Below are 17550 nucleotides of genomic sequence, written 5' to 3'. Positions count from 1 at the left end.
AAAGCGATCGCACGTTTCTAAACAACTATCATGCACGTCGCTTTGAAAACTGGTACACATTTTCTTAAGGATATAACTGGTATAAGAAAGGTCCTGGTAGGTACCTCCTATATAATAATATAATAATACGCTTTTACTCCACTTAAATTTGTATATAACAATAGAAATATAAAAAAAGGTAACCCCATACAAAGTATAGCTTGATTTTTTAAGTAGTATTAATACTTTTATCTGGTATATACTATTTTAAATTTTTAATGTATTTGAGTGACAACTATTTGAATACTTTTTACTGTATTCGAATACTTTTCAAAATAAGTTAATGAAATACTTTTGAAAGTATTCGAATACTTTTTATAATATTCGAATACATTCTAAAGTATTTGAATACTTATTTTTTAACGTATTTGAATACTTTTCAATGTATCTGTATCTAGTATTCGTTTGTGCTGGACGTAAAAGTATTTAGTACCTATTCAAATACCTTTGATTTGTGTAAAGTATTTACTATTTAGTATTCAAATACTTTTTGAAAGTATTCTGCCCAGCTCTGTTGATGTAACTGGATATCTTTTTGTTTTAGGAAATTCCATGGCATCACTGATTATTGAAAAGATGCGAGTTTTATTTTTCCAATTTTCCGTCTTTATTATGCAAAAAATTGAAAACTAATACGGTTCATTGGCGTAAAAAAATTTTTTCTACAAAAAACTTTAACACATTTTTGCTCTAAAATAATTTGGGGAGCCAATAATCGCATGTTATGAATTTTACATTGAAATCCCTATGGTGCGTTACGCAAGTCACCACCCTGTATAGTAAACGACTAGTCAACACGGAGATGTAAACTTTCTCCGCTTCTCTGCTCCTAGCAACGGAACAATACTTCACTGTTTGAATTTGATCAGCAAAACGGAACACTTGATGTACGTATAAAAAAAAATGAAGGTTTCATCACGATTTTCGGTAAAAACAATTGTATATCTATTAAAATAGGGCAAGAAATCCTGTTGCGAGGAAAACCTAATAAGTCATAAGTGCCCCTTCCATTCGTAGCATAAGGTTAGGGTTTTTTCCGTTGACCTGGTAACTTCCAGACCCTCCGCGCATGTGACCATCTAACATTCTTGTTTGTGCGCCTATTTTATAATCAAAAATAACATTGCGCATGCGCACACATAAGTCCCATACTGGTGGTTCATTTTTGTGAAACCTGTATCGAAAAATATGGCCCCAGGAAGTGTTTCTGCTCCTAATTCACGATGAAGCTGTAATAGAAAAAGGGATAAACAAAACCTAAATCCAAACTTTCATGCAAATTAATGGTTTGGCACCACCATATTTTACCTTCAATGACTGTTAGCTATAAATTTTCAAACTCCTACTTTCCCGGAAACTGTCAACTAGTACACCAAACATAAATTGTTGAGGAATCCAACGGCTGTACTCCCAATGTAGACTTCATACATACATTTTTCATACCTACATACTTTTAAGTAAACATCGATAACACCAACCTAAATAATACTACAATTTATTTATACAAATTAAAAACATAATAAATTCATATTCTTTACTTTATTAAAAGTACTTGGTTACTTTTAGCCCAAAAACGAACAGAAAATTTAAAAGTACAAAAGAGGCCAAATGAGCAATTCTTTGTGTCTTGCGATTTTGTAATAAGCAAGCTCACGTACCGGTGACTACAACGATATAAATTATATACAAAAAATTACAAATAGCCCATAATATAATCATCTAAGTCTACATTGATCTCTCAATAATTAAGGGATATACACAATAAATCTCTATTCCTATTCTGAATTTCAAATTAATATCACTAATACTTTCATTATCATCACATAATCTAAAGCGGTACGCGGTTCGAGATTCAAAAGCAAAACTTCGTCGACTTTATACAAATTCTGTCTGGTTTTTTCGGAAAGTTGAAGTACAAAATAGAACGTGAAACTCTGCTGTCTTATGATCACAATTGTAGTAAATTAATAGCGAGCACAAAATAATAATCATGCAGCCTTATAAAGGTTTATGTTAACATTTACTTATTAATACACTTCCTAGACTTAGAATATTACCTAATGCATACCAGACTTCGAGTGTGCAATAAGCCATTGCAGTGTGATATCGATGTTATCCTTTTCTTTGCACGAGATCGAATAACAGCAAATTTCACGATCTTGAATTGCCGACAGATTCCTAACACGATTTATTTATTACAACAATCAATCCACGTGCCAACTTACATTCGTTCGATCAGACCGTTCTCATCCAAAGCGTGTGGGAGATCGCGCTTATTTCCCAACACTAAAACCGGTATGCCCGCCAGTTGCGGTTTATCGAGCAAATTGTGCAATTCATTTCTGGACGCTTCGATCTTCTCAGGATCGGCAGCATCTACCATGTATCTATAAATATTTGAATAGAACATAATCAATAGGCGAATGTCGCATACACAATCGCATTGACACCTCTACAGTAACGTTCCCACATCGACCTAAATCTCGGTTGCCCCCCGATATCCCACACTTTAATTGTGACGTTCCCCTTGGTGATTTTTCGCATATTAAAACCTACAGTCGGTATCATATCTTCGCTAAATTGGCCCGACTAAAACATCGTCGCGTGAATACTAAAGAAACGAATGTAAACAACGAGGGCGTACCGCTATCACATTAACGAAAGTTGTCTTTCCAGAGTATTGAAGCCCGACCAGTGTCAGCTCCATTTCCTCCTTCCAGAAGAGACTCCGAAACCAATCTAGTATCCTGTTCATTAACGCTAACATCGTTAAATTTTTGCTTTTGTAAAAGTTAAACAATAAATGTGTTAACAAATACTTTTAAGATAAAATGTTGATAATAAAACATTTAATTTTTATGTGTCATTTATTTGTCACTTTTGTTTACTAGAGCGACATCTTTAGGGCGTTGCTACCTTTAACCATTGGCGTAGACGAAAATAATTATCTCGAGGGGATAAATTTTGAAAGTCATCCAGATAATGAAAGCAATCCATGACATGAGATAATAAATGAAAGGTAGGTGGGATATTAAGCAAGTAATAGCCCGAAATAACATCGAATTTAAAACAATAAATTAAGAGCTACAATTAGTAAAAAGAGAAATTGAATGCAAAAAAACCAAGTTTGGAAAAAAGACAAGGAATAAGATAATTATAAAAGATATTAATTAATTGAGCGTTGTGCGGAAATATAGAACGACGTGTATAGCTGTCCTGTCACCAAACTCAGGACTACTATAGCAGTCGTATCCGTCAAAAAGACATTTTGCTTTTTCTTTCTTCGGCGTGTTTTATTATCTTATCCAAAATCGTTCTGAAACCTTCATTTTCATGCTTACTTTCTGTCAGGAAATATTAGTTTCCATGACAGAGGCATAGCAAACTGCGTTTCCTGCCGCTTGTCACATTACTGTCCACAACTGTGACTTTACCGGGCGCACCACTTTTTCGACCGCACCTGTCGCATTGCTAAATGTCTACAATGACTCCTGCCATCATTGACAGATTGACAGAGCTGGGCAGTATTCGATTTTGTAAATACTTTTTAGTATTCAAATCCTTTAAAGTATTCAAATACTTTGTAATTAAATACTTTTATGGAAGCAGTATTTGTATTTGTAACTCAAATACTTTCACAAATATTTAGTATTCGAATACTTCGCAATATTTGAATAGTATATGAAAAGTTATAGACTAGAAACCAATTTCGAAAGAAAATTCAAAGGGCTGTAACTTTTGAACTAGTAGCCCAATCTTGGAACTGTTTGAAATTATGGATTCTACAGGCCACATTCTATAAGAAAATTTTTTTTCCGGGTCGATCTGAGACAATTTTTTTTTCGGGGCTCAAAAAAAGGCAGTGTATAACCTTCCTTTTTTACCAAAAATCGACTGCACCAAAATTTCTCGGGAAAACACTTTTTCTTATTAATTTTGGTGCGTAGAATCCAAAACAATTCGTGCTTTTTCGATTAGACCTCTCAATATAAAGTTATGTACAAAAAACAAATTTCGAAAAAAAATTCAAAGGGCTGTAACTTCTAGTAGCCCAATCTTCAAATTGTTTGAAATTATGGATTCTACGGGCCTCTATAAGAAAATGTTTTTTCCCGGTCGATCTGAGGAAAGTTTCTATTGTCACAAAATCAAATATAAAAATCCGATACAACTGAATACCGAACGATCCTGGAGTGAAACTTTTTGATTCGATAGTCTACGTAACTTAAAACAATAGGACCTTTCTTATATCCTTAAGACCATGCGTACCAATTTTCAAAGCGATGGCACGTTTCTAAACAAACTATCATGCACACGGACAAACGGATGGTCAAAAATGGATCTGTTCCAAAATCGCTTGGATTAACTTCAGAAAGGCGTATGTATCATGTGCACGACATACGATCGCTTTGAAAACTGGTACACGTATTCTTAAAAATATAACTGGTATAATGAAAGGTCCTGGTAGGTACCTCCTATATAATAATATAATAATAATATTACGCTTTTACTCCCCTTAAATTTGTATATAATAGAAATATAAAAAAAGCTCACCCCATACAAAGTATAACTTGATTTTTTAAGTAGTATTAAGACTTTTATCTAGTATACTATTTTAAATTTTTAATGTATTTGAGTGACAAGTATTTGAATACTTTTTACTGTATTCGAATACTTTTCAAAGTAAGTTAATGAAATACTTTTCAAAGTATTCGAATACCTTTGATAGTATTAGAATACTTTTGAAAGTATTTGAATACATTCTAAAGTATTTGAATACTTATTTTTTAAAGTATTTGAATACTTTTCAATGTATCTGTATTAGTATTCGCTTGTGCTGGACGTAAAAGTATTTAGTATTCAAATACCTTTGATTTGTGTAAAGTATTTACTATTTAGTATTCAAATACTTTTTGAAAGTATTCTGCCCAGCTCTGGATTGACATTAATCAAAAGTTCTATATGAAAATTTATATTAAAATATGATTCCTGGTAAAATTTTATACAAAATTCGTCAGTAAAATGGCATTACTTTGACTCGGAAATTAAAGTATTCGGCTCCATCGTACTTCAAGCCAGTAATGAGTAATTTTCCTGACTTTTATGTAAATAACTACCTATAATCATTCAATTGTCCCAAAACACTTTAGGTTAATGGTCCCAGTAATCGCGTGACGTGCGTAAAGGTGTTGGGAATATGGATGAGGAGAAAAACGAACGGTTCCTGTTGCTCTTATTTGACTGGTCGAACATTAACGCCTCGAAGTTCCAGATGCGGGTATTGCTAGAAGCGTGCATCGAAACGGAAGCGGTGGATATTGCTGCTCCGGTGGATATTGCTGCTCTGGTGGGCAGGAAGACGATTCGGCGGATGCTCGGAAACAGAAGACACGGCTCCCATCTGGAATGCGTGCTGGAGAAGGCTACACCGAAAGCGATTTGGGATGCTTTGACCCGTGTCTTCGAACGCAAATAATATTGCCAGCCGAATAAATTTGCATAGGCAGGCGCTGTCCCTGAGATTCGAGTCCGGCAACTTCCAGGAGCATCTTCTCAAATTCGATCGTCCGGGTGCGGGAGTATCGTGGAACGAGCGCGGTGATGGAAGAGCAGTTTTTCGGAGCAAAGGCGAATGCAATGGTTCGTGGACTCAGGATGTTCTGACCAACTAGTAAAGGATAAACACCTCTTCGAAGAGCTGAAAACCCTCAAGAAGCCAGTGAAGAGAAACGGAAAATTGATGTATGATAAAATGGGTTAAAGCCAAGTTGCAAAAGTAAGTGGGGTACAAACGGATAATAAAACAAGGTGCAAAAAACCCTTTGATTAAAGCAATATGGTAACTTACATCAAATTCAACGTTAACAACAAAAGAAATGAGTGTATCGCAAATCATACCGCACATATATTCTTAACTGAAAATTTTTCGTTAGCAGCGTCCCCTAGCTGGGTACTTGTAACTCGCCCCTTGTGCGGGGTATGCGAGCCTACAGTTGAGATTCGACATCAATTACAGCATTGGATGCCGTAACTAATTTGGTTACAGTATATTCCCCATCCCTGTGACTTCACGGCGAGAAGTAACAAACTTAAACTACACGATGCTTTCTCGACGGACGCTCAAACCAAGATGGCAAGATTCTTTCATTCTTTTGAATTCGCTTCCACTACTTCGAATTTCTTCTGTTCCTTAAACTTAAACTTTCCACTTTTCTTATTGGTCCGATTCTTCAATAACTATTATTATGTTTATTTTATGATTTTTATAGTTTCATATTATTCGAATCGTTTGAATTCTCTCGAATATTCCGTTTTTTTGAAGACACCAAACAGAAATTATACCTACAATAAAAATGCACCCATAAGAATGGGTGCAATTTAAGATTAAGTGAGAATAGTATTTATGTAAGATTCACAAAATGAGCGAAATAATTTGGTCAGATTTAGTTGCTGTAAGTAGATAACAAACAAAATAGTATATAAACAAAATTAATTTGACTCGTTCACAGAACAGCTACGACATCTTCTGCTCCTAGACTTTTTCCTAACCTGAAAACGTCAGTTCAAAAAACACCCTTCAGTTTTTTACAATTCTCTTACAGGTTCCCTGTGTATCGGACAACGTGGACATCTCTGCATCTAAAATGTAAAAAAATTTACTAATGCTCGAACGGATGGAGTGACAAATACCTCTTGAATGCATTCCTCTTTCTCCTGCAAGATTTTGACCAGCATCAACTGTAATTGCTTGTACACGTCGACCTGCCGCTGGAAGTCGGTTACGGTTTCTAACAGCTTTTGGGTTGAAAACTTGGCGGCGTAAACGGCATGGTCTTTCTCCTTCGCGACCAGATCGAGTTGCAATCGGTTTTCCTCTTCCATCAGCGCCAGCTTCTTCTCGAACTGCGCCGAAACGGCAAACGTTCTAGCGGACAGCGTCTGCCCATCGCCTTCTTCGCACACTTTTACCTTGTCCTCGGTCAAGCTTCTTCGCATTACCTAAACTGGAATAATCATTCAATCACTATGGAGAGACATCGTACCTCCTGCTTCCCTTCGCACACTTGCAATTTGCAAGAAACCAAGTGTAACTCCTCCATTGTCCTCTTGGATTCTTCGTTTGCTAGTCGACATTCTTCTAAAGCGCTCTTCAGTTTATCTTCGGTATTGGCCAGCTCGTGCTCTAGCTGCTCCACTTTGCAGATGTGCTGCGAGATCGTGACGTCCTTACGTATGAGTTCCTCGCGCTCGTGTTGAATCTGCGCTCTAAAACACCTTGACAAACGCTAACAACCTTTACAACTTACTTCAAATTGTCAATTTCCAAATTGACATCCGATCCAACAGCGACTTGCTCTTCCAGCGTGTTCTTCAGCGCATTTACCTTAGTCTCCGCCGACCTAACTTGCTCCATCAGATTAGCGTTGTCTTTAAGAAACATTCCCAATTTATCGTCCTGAAAAAATGGAGCGCTTAGAGCAGGTTTGTGAATCGGGCTTACCTTATTAAGTAGGGCGTCCTGTTGGGCCGCAATCACTTCGTCCTGCTTTTTTGTTCTGGCAATCAGCTGTTCCAGAGCTTCTCTGTCTCGCTGCGACGCAGTGGCGAGCTGGTCGAAGTCACCTTGCAGCGTCTTCTTCTCTTTACGCAAATGCTCGAATTTCTTCGCGAAATCCGCTGAAATTTTATCAAAGTCCTCTTTCATTTCGGCAATCCTTAGGAGAAGAGAATTAGATTACCGCACCCAAGATTCACATTTCCGCACCGCCAGTAAAGGGCTGGAAGAGTGCGTGAGTTGGTGCACCGAGATTTATTTAGCGTTGTTGTGCCTGACCCAAACAAAAAAAAAGAATTTCAACTTTCATTTTGAAATATAATTCTGAAATCAACTCACGTACTCTCGCGCCCTCTTTCGGCATTCGTTGGCTAATCTACCTAGCTTCGTTGTCCACCTTCAACTGTTCAACCTGGTCTATGGCCTTCTCGTATTTGTTCTTCAACTTCACGTTAGCCACACGCATGTACTCCAGCTCAGAGTCGAACGCCTCGCTCGCTTTATTCTGCTCGTCCTGTAGCTCCTTCAGCTTGGCCTCCATTAGGGCGGTTTCGTTCAGCCAGATCTCCTCGCGTTCGCGACTTTCGCGCACTCGTTCCTCCAACTTGGCAAGGTGTCTCGCCTCTCTGGGACCTTCCAGCGCGGTTTTGAGCCTGGTTCGCAGCCTCTCCATTTCCTAAACGCGAAAGTGAGTGACACCCTAGGAAGATAAAACGAACCTCTTTCAGCTTGTCCGACTCGTTCTTAACTTGCCCGATCTGCTTCGCCATCTTTTGCGAGTTTTGCTTTTCGGCCTGGAACTTCTCCTGCGAGTCTTTCAGGTTTCGCAACAGCGCGGCGTTGGTTTCGAGAAGATTTCTGTTCGCGTGTTGCGCCTCCAGGAGGTGACGCGCGGCCTCGTCACGCGCTTCAATTAAACGCCGCTTTTCGTGCTCTTTCTCCGTGATACTATCGACGAGTTTGTCAGTGGTGTCGGATAATTTTCGAATGTGCGCGTCGCGAGCCTTAACGACCGACGTTAGTTCTTCACTGCGCTTCCTAAATTTCTTCGTCGACTTCGCGGTGTGTACCTCCAACCTTTCCAAAGTTTTCTTCTCTCTTTCATGGCTCGCTTTAGCTTTTTCCTCGAGAGCGCTCCTGTTGTCTTTTTCCGCCTCTAAACGTCTGAGTAACTCTTCATTTTGTTGTTTTAAGATAGCGATTTTGCTCAAATTCGAGTCTTCGTTTGCACGCAGTTCGTCGTTTGTCTGTTTAAGAGAAGCGTTTGCTGTTAGCGCCATTGATTTCTCCTCCTCGGCTGCCTGCAGCTTTACTTCTAAGTCGGCAAAGTTCTCTTGCAATTTCTGTAAGTGATCTTCGTCGTCTTTAGGTGCAACCTTGTCACCTGCGCCTTTCTTCGATTTTCCACGTTTTGACTTTTTCTTCGACTTTTTTGAGTCTTCAGATTTTGTCTCATTTTCGCTGTCTGATTTCGCCGTTGATATTTCACCGCTAACTGGTTTTGTGCCACAAACGCAAGAGCTTTCTGGAAAAAGAACGTTAATTAATTAACTTTGTGCTTAATTTCCCTTACTCGCCGTTTTGGGCGTCCTGGTGCCATCTTCAAATCTAATCGTTTGTGTATTTCCAACGGTCGGGGAACTCGCCTGGGTGCTACAGATGGATTTGGCTTTTAAGCAATTACTTCCTTCGAATTCGATTCGTTCGACATTGCCATCGGCGTGTCTCGTTACCGATTTTCCCCTCAAGACATGGCAACCGCTGCTTCCGATGTCTTGAAGGGTGAGTAAGATTTGTATCTCTTTCTCAAGATCTTCGAGCCTTTTGGTTATGCTCTAGAAGGAAAATGATTGCTGGCGGTGTGCAACGATCGGCACCTTACCTGAGACATACTAGTTGCGAGAAATTTTGTAATTAGCTGGGTCTACTCAATTTGCGCGCTTCATTTTTCGAAATTTTGCCATTGGACCCGGAATTGACATTCTGAAATTATTTGACACACGCGGGTTTTTCTGATGCTTAATCAGTAGGTACCGTAGCTGAGGTAACTGCAGAGGTTGCATTTTTGCGCCAAAATACAGGGGGGCCTATCACCAATGATGACCTGGTTTCTTTCATCAATAATTATAGTCAACATATTTCGCTATACGTTAAGCATCTTTAGAAGTCTTCATCAATAAAGGTTTTCCGAAGATCTTTTAGATGTTGCAGAAATATGAGAAATTTATAAAATGTTTATTTATTCTTGCTAAATTCTTCAGAAAGTCCGCGAATGTCCTCGCGGCTTGATCCTAATTTTTCACAAAGTATAAAACCACCCCCTCTAATTTACAGGTAGTCGAGTTAACTTTTCCGGACAGCTCAACGTGAACGCTCTCACAGTTCACGACGCGAATTTCCTCGCGGCCATTCCCATTACTTTACTTTTGTAAATCACGCCCATTACGTTACTCGACCAATAAAACTCATTTTGTAAATCCAATCAGAACACTTGAGTGGAGTAAAATCCTTCTGAATCAGTGCACAACTTACCAAGCTTGATAACAACAAATGTCACCCGGGCAAAAATGTCCCTGTCGTCATCTCCCAAGACTTCTCGACGCTTTCACATGTGTGTAAAAAGTCAGGACCGTACTACTATCGTCACAATCGAAACATAACGATTTGTTCGCCCTTGGGGAGTACCCTCCTGCGATACTCCGTTCTGCAGGAACTATGCGATCAAAAATGAGTTACTGTCGAGTCACCTTTTGAATTTTTGTTTACATGGGAAATCGTATTTAACTTGAACTTCCAAAGGCGAGTCATTTTTGATCGCCCGTTATTTGCACTAAAAGTTTTTCGTACTTTTTCGATCAGACTTCTCAATCAAAAGTTATAGACTACAAACCATTTTCGAAAGAAAATTCAAAGGGCTGTAACTTTTTGAACTAGTAGCCCAATCTTGGAACTGTTTGAAATTATGGATTCTACAGGCCACATTCTATAAGAAAATTTTTTTTTCCGGGTCGAGCTGAGACAATTTTTTTCGGGTCAAAAAAAGGCAGTGTTTTCCTTTTTTACCAAAAATCGACTGCACCAAAATTTCTCGGGAAAACACTTTTTCTTATTAATTTTGGTGCGTAGAATCCAAAACAATTCGTACTTTTTCGATCAGACTTCTCAATCAAAAGTTATAGACTAGAAACCAATTTCACATCACCAATACTATGTCTCGTCCTGGCGGTCCACTTACCCTTTATTTCGCTTCGACTGCACCAATAGATGTGTCTCGTCCACACAAACAAACAATAGGGGTAGTGAATAGCGCGGCGCATAAACTATTGCATAATAAGCAGTTTTAACGTATGACACTCGGCATCCGATACAAAAACTGTAATTAATACTAAACAGGAATCAATAATTCGAATCACTTTACACTAGCAAAAGCAAAGTTTTGATCGACCACGGATTATCCTTACAATGGGTATAGAAGCATAAGCGTGACGTTAAATTCGTGAAAAGTACCTACTTTACGATGCCCAACAGCACAGATAACTAAATTTCTATTGAGCTAATCAATTCGAAACATAAACAAGATAATATGAGCCAATTCACATTCTTCTTAGCGACACAGTAAAGTAAGTAAATTCAGACATATCGAAGCAATTCACAAAACCATAATCTCCAACGAGGTTTCGTTAATAGCGATTACAATTCCGGAAAATCGAAGTGTAAGTCAACAAACTGCGTATATATCTAAGTTGTTGGTATCACGTGATTAATTTCACTGGAATCTGTCGGTAAGGTAGAAACTTATCTATGACGTTCTTGAATTGATAAGATGGCGTTGGACCTTTCCAAATGAATTGTCTTTGTGCAATATTGAGAAAATCCTAAATTCTGCGGTTTCTACTCAGTAATAGCGATGTAGAAAGCACAAACAGGTGGGTAATAATGAAGAAAAGAGTAAAAAAATGATTATTCAAAGCCAAACGCAATGCGCAATTTTTGTTACATACCAAAAACGGCCTTGTAAAATACATCAGCAAAATAGCGTCAGCGAAGTATCGAAAGCAAAATAGCAAGAGAAACACTAAACTAAACTAAGCGCTATACGCCAATAACAATCCCAAAAGGCAGACAAAAATTCGTCGTGTCGTACTGGCGCGTAGGTTCTTACAAGTAATGGCATAGAATCAAGTTTTGTACAAAGAAGTGCGTGCGCCGAAAGAATTAAAGAGAACTCTGCACGACCTCCATCGGCGAAACAAAGAACTACTGTAATTTAAACAAGTTGTAAATCAGCATATGCATGATTAAAGCGCATTTTTGGTAATGCAGGTCAGTATTTTATTAGCGAAGTTTAAAATTATCGATCTCACGAGTAATTTTGGCTGCGTTAAATAATTAATTTTATTTAATTTCAATTGACGGTACGTCTTCATTTTGTAAAACAAATCACAAAGTAAATAATAAGTTTCAAAATTATTCAAAATAGACTAATGCCTGCACATCTACACTATAGCAGGAAGCTTTTAGTGAAAATTTGAAGTCTCTAGCTATTGTAGTTGTGGAGATCTAACGCGGACAGCCGGCCTGCCAGCAATAACGAATATAATAGCGTTTTTTTCAAAAATGCGCTAAAAAAGCTATAACACGGGGATGGCCTCTATCGACAAAGAAGAAAACAAGCAAAAGAACTCTACTACTACAAAAATAAATTACACTTAAAAGTAGTGGATTACAGCGTAAATACCTAGATGCGTGAGAATATTGAATTTAAACATTAAACTTAAATGGATTTCAAATCAGGAATATTAATCGGTAAGAAACTAACGGGACAATTTCTTCCAAACGTCCTAATCGCCCTTTGTGAGTATTCCCCTCTGACAATCTGTGCTTAAGATATAAAGAATGGTACCAGATCACGATAAGGGGTAGAGGAGGAGTACTATGGTTGGTACGAATTTCTTTCGTCAAGAGCTTTCATTAGAGTACCACATGAAGGATACTAGAAAACCAGTCCCCCCTAAACCCGCTCAATTTGGATAAGTGGTAAAAGAGATGGGCGGCAGTTGATAGAATAGTATATTGAAAGACAAGTGTTACAATGCGACCTATTGTAATACGACTATCTTGTGGCACGAGTGGGGACGCGAAGCGTAGCCACGAGTGTCCGCAAGATAGGAGTATTACAATAAAGCATTGTAACACGCGTTTTTCATACTATTTTTTCTATTTCGGTGCTTTAATTTAATTAAAAAAATCATTATCAGAAACTATAGGGAACATTAGAACTAACATGTTTTATGTTGGGAACACTTTTTATGCCGTTAACTTTTAGGTTGGCAGCGTAGTAAGACTGACATTTTGAAGTTCAAACATGGAAGTACCCAACGAAGTACCTACTTGTACTAACTAGTAACTGCCAACTTAAGAGATGAGTTACCAAAAAAAAAACGACTATAATCACTGTCTTGGTACAACTGTTTTAGGCCGAAAACAGTTGTACAAAATCATCATTGTGACACCGAAATAGAAAAAATAGTTTCTTGCGTTGAGACCTTTAATTAGAGTACCTATCATGAAAAATAAAACCAATTTCTGCCCCCCCCCCAGACGTCATTTTCCTCAAAGAAATCGCGGAAGGTAGATATAGTTTGTAGAAACAGCGATAAGACCTTTCATTAGAATACAATGAAAGGGTGAATGAGAGAACGTGCCCCCCTCCTTTTCAAAATTTTTAGATGGCACCACTAAAGCTATGCAAGATCTGAGACAAATTGTTGTGTCCTCTGCGGTAGGGTTATTCTTTCCCGCCTCTTACACTGGCACATTCTAGAAGCACATACCACGAAGTACAACATATAATCTTAATTAGTGCAATTCGAACCAAATAGAATCTGTCAACGGGTTCCCGTTGCAGCATCCTTTGCATACAAATGCATCCCTTATAAACAATCATGATAGATTCATGAATTTAGAGATTTCCTACCTTAAACTTCGAAAAATGAACTTTAGAAACAGATGTTTTTATCAAAACCAATTTTCATGCGTTCATAAACGATAAAAATCTTTGCAAAACAAACTAATTCTACAAACACTTTATTCAATCATAAATTATGACGATTTTTGAACCCCTCAATTGCCATAATAATTAAATGGTTATCACGGTACCTCGTAAACAGAATTGTCTCGTAGCTAAAGCTGGTGAAACAGTAATAAGGTCGGAACCGCCTCCTTACAATGATACGGAGAAGAAATTCTGAAGCTGGAGATTGGAACCTTCCGCCGGTAAAAAAATCCTAAGAGAAATTAAAGGTTCTAGGGTGTAATTTATTAGAACAGTTAATCTCGCTGTTCATGGATTGCAAGCGTGTGAGAACCGCGAACGTTTGGTCATTAATGGGCTTTAGAAACGAGTGTGAACACTATTTATTCGCAAAAAGTACGTTTTTTTGGTTATACTTTTTCAAATGCGGGCTTCTGTACTATTTTCTGAGTTACTCTTTCGAACAATCCAGTTTAATCCCCTTTTGTTCACTAATGGCGACAGATGTACTTTTTTGCAGCGAAAATTGACCCAGCGCGCTTAATTAATCTGTCCATGACCGAACACGACTCCGATTTATGCGATGAAAACGTTCTCTAGTTGCATCAATAATTCGTTTTCTGTGGTTATAAATAACACAGCCTCTTAATCCGCTTTTAGATATTAATTGATTCTACTGGAAACTCGCGGACCTTGCTTTCAATTTATATTATTAACAATTAATTAACAATTGAACTATTGTTCGCACTCGAATTTTCTAAGTTGAAGTTTTATTATAACCGAAAAACACTGACCTTCGCCCTTGATGAATTCCGCTCTAATTTACTTAACGACGAAAACTACCCTACCCTACCGGAATTATATTTTATTTTCAAATGTACGGTTAAGGCCCGTTGCACACGTTCGGTTTTTAAAGATACGCATTCACGCAGCGGCGCCGCCGCCGTACTTTTAAAATCCGGGCGTGCGTACAGGACCTAAACGTTCCTTGCTTTGAAGCGAAATAATCAAAATTTTGAATTGGAAATTAATTAGTCGCACTTAGTGCCCACGTTGGGGCGGAAATGCACCATTTCTATAAAATAGAAAATATATCCGCATTGGGAGTTTTAACCCTACCAGCGTGTACTTTTGGTTAAGACCTTTCACTTTCCCTTTGTGAGTGCTACACTATGTTTATGAAATATTCGCATATGAAATTATTACTACAACGAACGTGTTCCATTCTGCTTGTTTAACTATAAGATGCGTTGATGCACTAAAAATAACACTATCTAGTGTAATTATGTATTTGATTCTTTTAGCAATAGAATCGTTAAATTGGTAGGTAGTCACTATTGGTCAATTAACATAATCTTTTTGACAAATATTAAGTGTCCATCGCCGGAGTGTAATTCATACTGTCATTGATATGGGTGCAAAAGGTCATCGTTTTATGGAACCACATTTTAGACCTATAGCGATAGAGTTTCAATGTCTTCAATCTTCCATTTATTGTTGAAGTCATCTTAACAGTCAACAACCTTGTGTCGGTGACTCACTTAAAAAGCAAAAAACAGGTAAATTTTGATCATTTAATTAACAAGAAGAGGCTCTGTGGATATATCGTTTCCGCATCTTAATTAATATTAGCCTTGGAGTATATGATGACATGATAACGGGTCACGATGTTTCGCATATTCTTCTTTTGAGCTCATCCCAAGTTTGTTATGACTTAAAGAACGATGAGATGAATAATTGAAATTTGAATTGTTAGAAGACCTCCCATCTTAGGCCGGGGCGCCACTAAATCGCTTTTGGTGTTCTGGAGAAAGTGAGGCAAAAGCGGAATAATTCAACTGACAATACGATTAATTAGTAATGCAAGAGTTGCAACACAGAGCACAATTTCGGCCTTCGCCATCGTTACCTAATTAACATGGCGCAGATATCAAAGTCTCTTCCTGTGAGAAACGCACTGAACTTTGTATACATTTCGCTCTCTACTTTTTTTTCAATAAGATAATAAATAGCAAACCAGCCTTGTACCGTTCCCGTAATTACTTAATCGTTATTTACGTATCAAGGGCGTAAACCGAGCGTCTTGGGTCTCGCCATGGATATCATTGTCCAGCCGACTCGATTTCTCACCTCATCGCACGGTGGAGAATTAGGCAACGGCCTCGGAAACTGAAGAAGAAGGAATAATACCTCATTAGAACAAAATTAAGTGCTCCCAATTCCAGAAGCGTGCATGTGTTCAATTCGCCTATAATAACATAAATTAATAAAATTACGACATCCCGCAAGGACACTACTCACAATGTTTATGAAAGGTGTAATTGCTGTAAACATATCTCGGGGTAATTAATCAGCATAAATTATATACGTACAACCCTCTCCCAATTCGGGGCGTTTGTAAAAGTGTCACTTTCGGCGGCGGATTTTTAGTAGCGTGTGTCATCGAAAACCGTTGAGATCCCGATCCTGCCTGTTTATATATTGAGGTGATTTCATAATTTCATCAGTCGTATGCAGTGTCACGCGAAGCGAAAATGTGGAAATTGTTGATTGTTGTAATTTTGCACGTCCATTGGGCGTTGAGCGATCTTTATCCTGGACGTCCGTTGTACATCAAGAGCTACCCTGGGATTCCCAACATCCAGAGTGATCTATACGAAGTGTACCAAGAGCCGTACGTTTACGTAAGTTGGCCAGAGTTATTGCTTCCGTTTGACCAATTTTGTAGAATGTGAATATTATTGGAGCCGTAGCGGTTCTCCAAGGCGAGGGGGAGAGCAGCGTGAAGGGTGAAATCACGTTCACGCAAAGGCAACCACCGGTCGGTCCCGTGCTGGTTAGAGGAAACATAACGGGGTTGAAACCTGGAAAACACGGTTTCCACATATACCAATCGGGCGATCTTCGGCACGGCTGCGAGAAACTAGGCAATCACTTCAACCCCTTCTTGGTAAGTTTGCCTTGCTTCGGCCCTTTTTTTTGAGCCATTTTTCAGTTACAGCACGGTGACCGAAGGGACCCCCTAAGACATGTGGGCGATCTGGGAAACATCGAGGCGAAAGATGATGGAAGTGTGGAAGTCGAGTTTGTTGATTCTCTACTGTCGCTGGTTGGTGGTGGCAGGAGTGTTGTTGGAAGGGCACTCGTGATAGCGGAGAATGAAGATGATCTGGGTCGCGGTGGGACTGCCGAAAGTGTGTCAACGGGAAACTCTGGGAAACCAATAGCCTGTGCCGTAATTGCCTACACGTAGCTCTCTTAACGATCATTTAATTGTACATAAGTTTGTTATATTAAAATCCGTGTTTTTTACTTGAATGTTGTTTCTGTCAAATTTTAACTTGTCAATAATGAGAAGGATTGAAGGTTGTAGCTGACGAAATTGTGGGTTATTTTATTATGTTCACTTACAATTTCAAGGATTCTAATTTCTAATTTAGTTTGAAAGTTTGCTTGAATCAAAAACAGATCACATTCACGGGGTGTGACCAGATCGCCGAATTCCGCTCAATAATCGGCAATTGTTGTAGTTATGCAATAGTTAATTGCCATATTTCCTACTAACACAATCTGTGATCTTGAGGGATTGACAAGGAACGTGAATCTATTTTAATTTCGCGGCAACATCACATTCTAAGCTGAAGATCTTTTACCGAAATGTCCAATCCGAAATTTCAGATGTCCAGTAAAAACTAACCGAAAATAGAAAGATATTTTGTTGCACAGGAGTCATTACCATAATGAATTTTTTACCAAAGTCCACATTCACAGTAAAGATCAGCTTAAAACATGGACTTTTTCCAAAATTTCAAATCAATAACATTCTCCGAAAGCAGAGGAAAGGAAGGATGAACGTAAAGTGTTCACAATAATCACTTTTGGGAAAATTCATTTCTAATTAATCCTAGTTTTCTTTTAATAA

General features: G+C 38.3%; 3 protein-coding genes and 1 long non-coding RNA gene across 4 annotated transcripts; 1 reads left to right on the top strand and 3 right to left on the bottom strand.

Annotated features, from left to right (window-relative positions):
* Positions 1 to 1559: 1559 nt before the first annotated feature.
* LOC116177082 (ADP-ribosylation factor-like protein 8B) lies at positions 1560 to 2932 on the bottom strand. Its single transcript, XM_031495948.1, has 4 exons — positions 2684 to 2932; positions 2474 to 2628; positions 2265 to 2426; positions 1560 to 2217 (listed from the first exon to the last, which is right to left on the bottom strand). Exons 1-4 carry the CDS (start codon positions 2804 to 2806, stop codon positions 2097 to 2099), a joined length of 561 nt encoding a protein of 186 aa, XP_031351808.1. The 5' UTR covers positions 2807 to 2932; the 3' UTR covers positions 1560 to 2096.
* A 3528-nt stretch (positions 2933 to 6460) lies between these two features.
* On the bottom strand, positions 6461 to 10349 carry LOC116175334 (restin homolog). Its single transcript, XM_031493405.1, has 10 exons — positions 9477 to 10349; positions 9168 to 9429; positions 8314 to 9119; positions 7975 to 8270; positions 7541 to 7754; positions 7347 to 7495; positions 7083 to 7305; positions 6730 to 7038; positions 6640 to 6678; positions 6461 to 6588 (listed from the first exon to the last, which is right to left on the bottom strand). The coding sequence occupies exons 1-10, from the start codon at positions 9483 to 9485 to the stop codon at positions 6529 to 6531; spliced, it is 2367 nt and encodes a 788-aa protein (XP_031349265.1). The 5' UTR covers positions 9486 to 10349; the 3' UTR covers positions 6461 to 6528.
* Positions 10350 to 15188: 4839 nt separating this feature from the next.
* Positions 15189 to 16003, bottom strand: LOC116176414. The gene is made up of 2 exons (XR_004146441.1): positions 15930 to 16003; positions 15189 to 15876 (listed from the first exon to the last, which is right to left on the bottom strand). It is a non-coding gene; the product is annotated as an uncharacterized LOC116176414 (long non-coding RNA).
* LOC116176412 (superoxide dismutase [Cu-Zn]-like) lies at positions 15959 to 16946 on the top strand. Its single transcript, XM_031494953.1, has 3 exons — positions 15959 to 16312; positions 16357 to 16578; positions 16624 to 16946. Exons 1-3 carry the CDS (start codon positions 16163 to 16165, stop codon positions 16879 to 16881), a joined length of 630 nt encoding a protein of 209 aa, XP_031350813.1. The 5' UTR covers positions 15959 to 16162; the 3' UTR covers positions 16882 to 16946.
* The last annotated feature ends 604 nt before the right edge of the window (positions 16947 to 17550 follow it).

Source organism: Photinus pyralis, unplaced genomic scaffold, assembly GCF_008802855.1.
Source record: "Photinus pyralis isolate 1611_PpyrPB1 unplaced genomic scaffold, Ppyr1.3 Ppyr1.4_LG7, whole genome shotgun sequence".
NCBI lineage: Eukaryota > Metazoa > Arthropoda > Insecta > Coleoptera > Lampyridae > Photinus > Photinus pyralis.
Note: the sequence above shows the minus strand (reverse complement) of the source record. Positions and strands in the feature narration are given on the sequence as shown.

Excerpts from the sequence above, each read along its gene's own strand:
- LOC116177082 (XM_031495948.1), bottom strand. The coding sequence starts at position 2,806 with ATGTTAGCGTTAATGAACAGGATACTAGATTGGTTTCGGAGTCTCTTC. Across the intron at positions 2,427-2,473 it reads AGAGGTGTCAATGCGATTGT|ATACATGGTAGATGCTGCCG; the intron begins GTATGCGACATT and ends AAATATTTATAG. Across the intron at positions 2,218-2,264 it reads AACGGTCTGATCGAACGAAT|GAATCTGTCGGCAATTCAAG; the intron begins GTAAGTTGGCAC and ends AAATCGTGTTAG.
- LOC116175334 (XM_031493405.1), bottom strand. Across the intron at positions 8,271-8,313 it reads AGTCGGACAAGCTGAAAGAG|GAAATGGAGAGGCTGCGAAC; the intron begins GTTCGTTTTATC and ends TTTCGCGTTTAG. Across the intron at positions 7,755-7,974 it reads AAGGTGGACAACGAAGCTAG|GATTGCCGAAATGAAAGAGG; the intron begins GTAGATTAGCCA and ends TCTTCTCCTAAG.
- LOC116176412 (XM_031494953.1), top strand. The coding sequence starts at position 16,163 with ATGTGGAAATTGTTGATTGTTGTAATTTTGCACGTCCATTGGGCGTTG. Across the intron at positions 16,313-16,356 it reads ACCAAGAGCCGTACGTTTAC|AATGTGAATATTATTGGAGC; the intron begins GTAAGTTGGCCA and ends CCAATTTTGTAG. Across the intron at positions 16,579-16,623 it reads ATCACTTCAACCCCTTCTTG|TTACAGCACGGTGACCGAAG; the intron begins GTAAGTTTGCCT and ends GCCATTTTTCAG.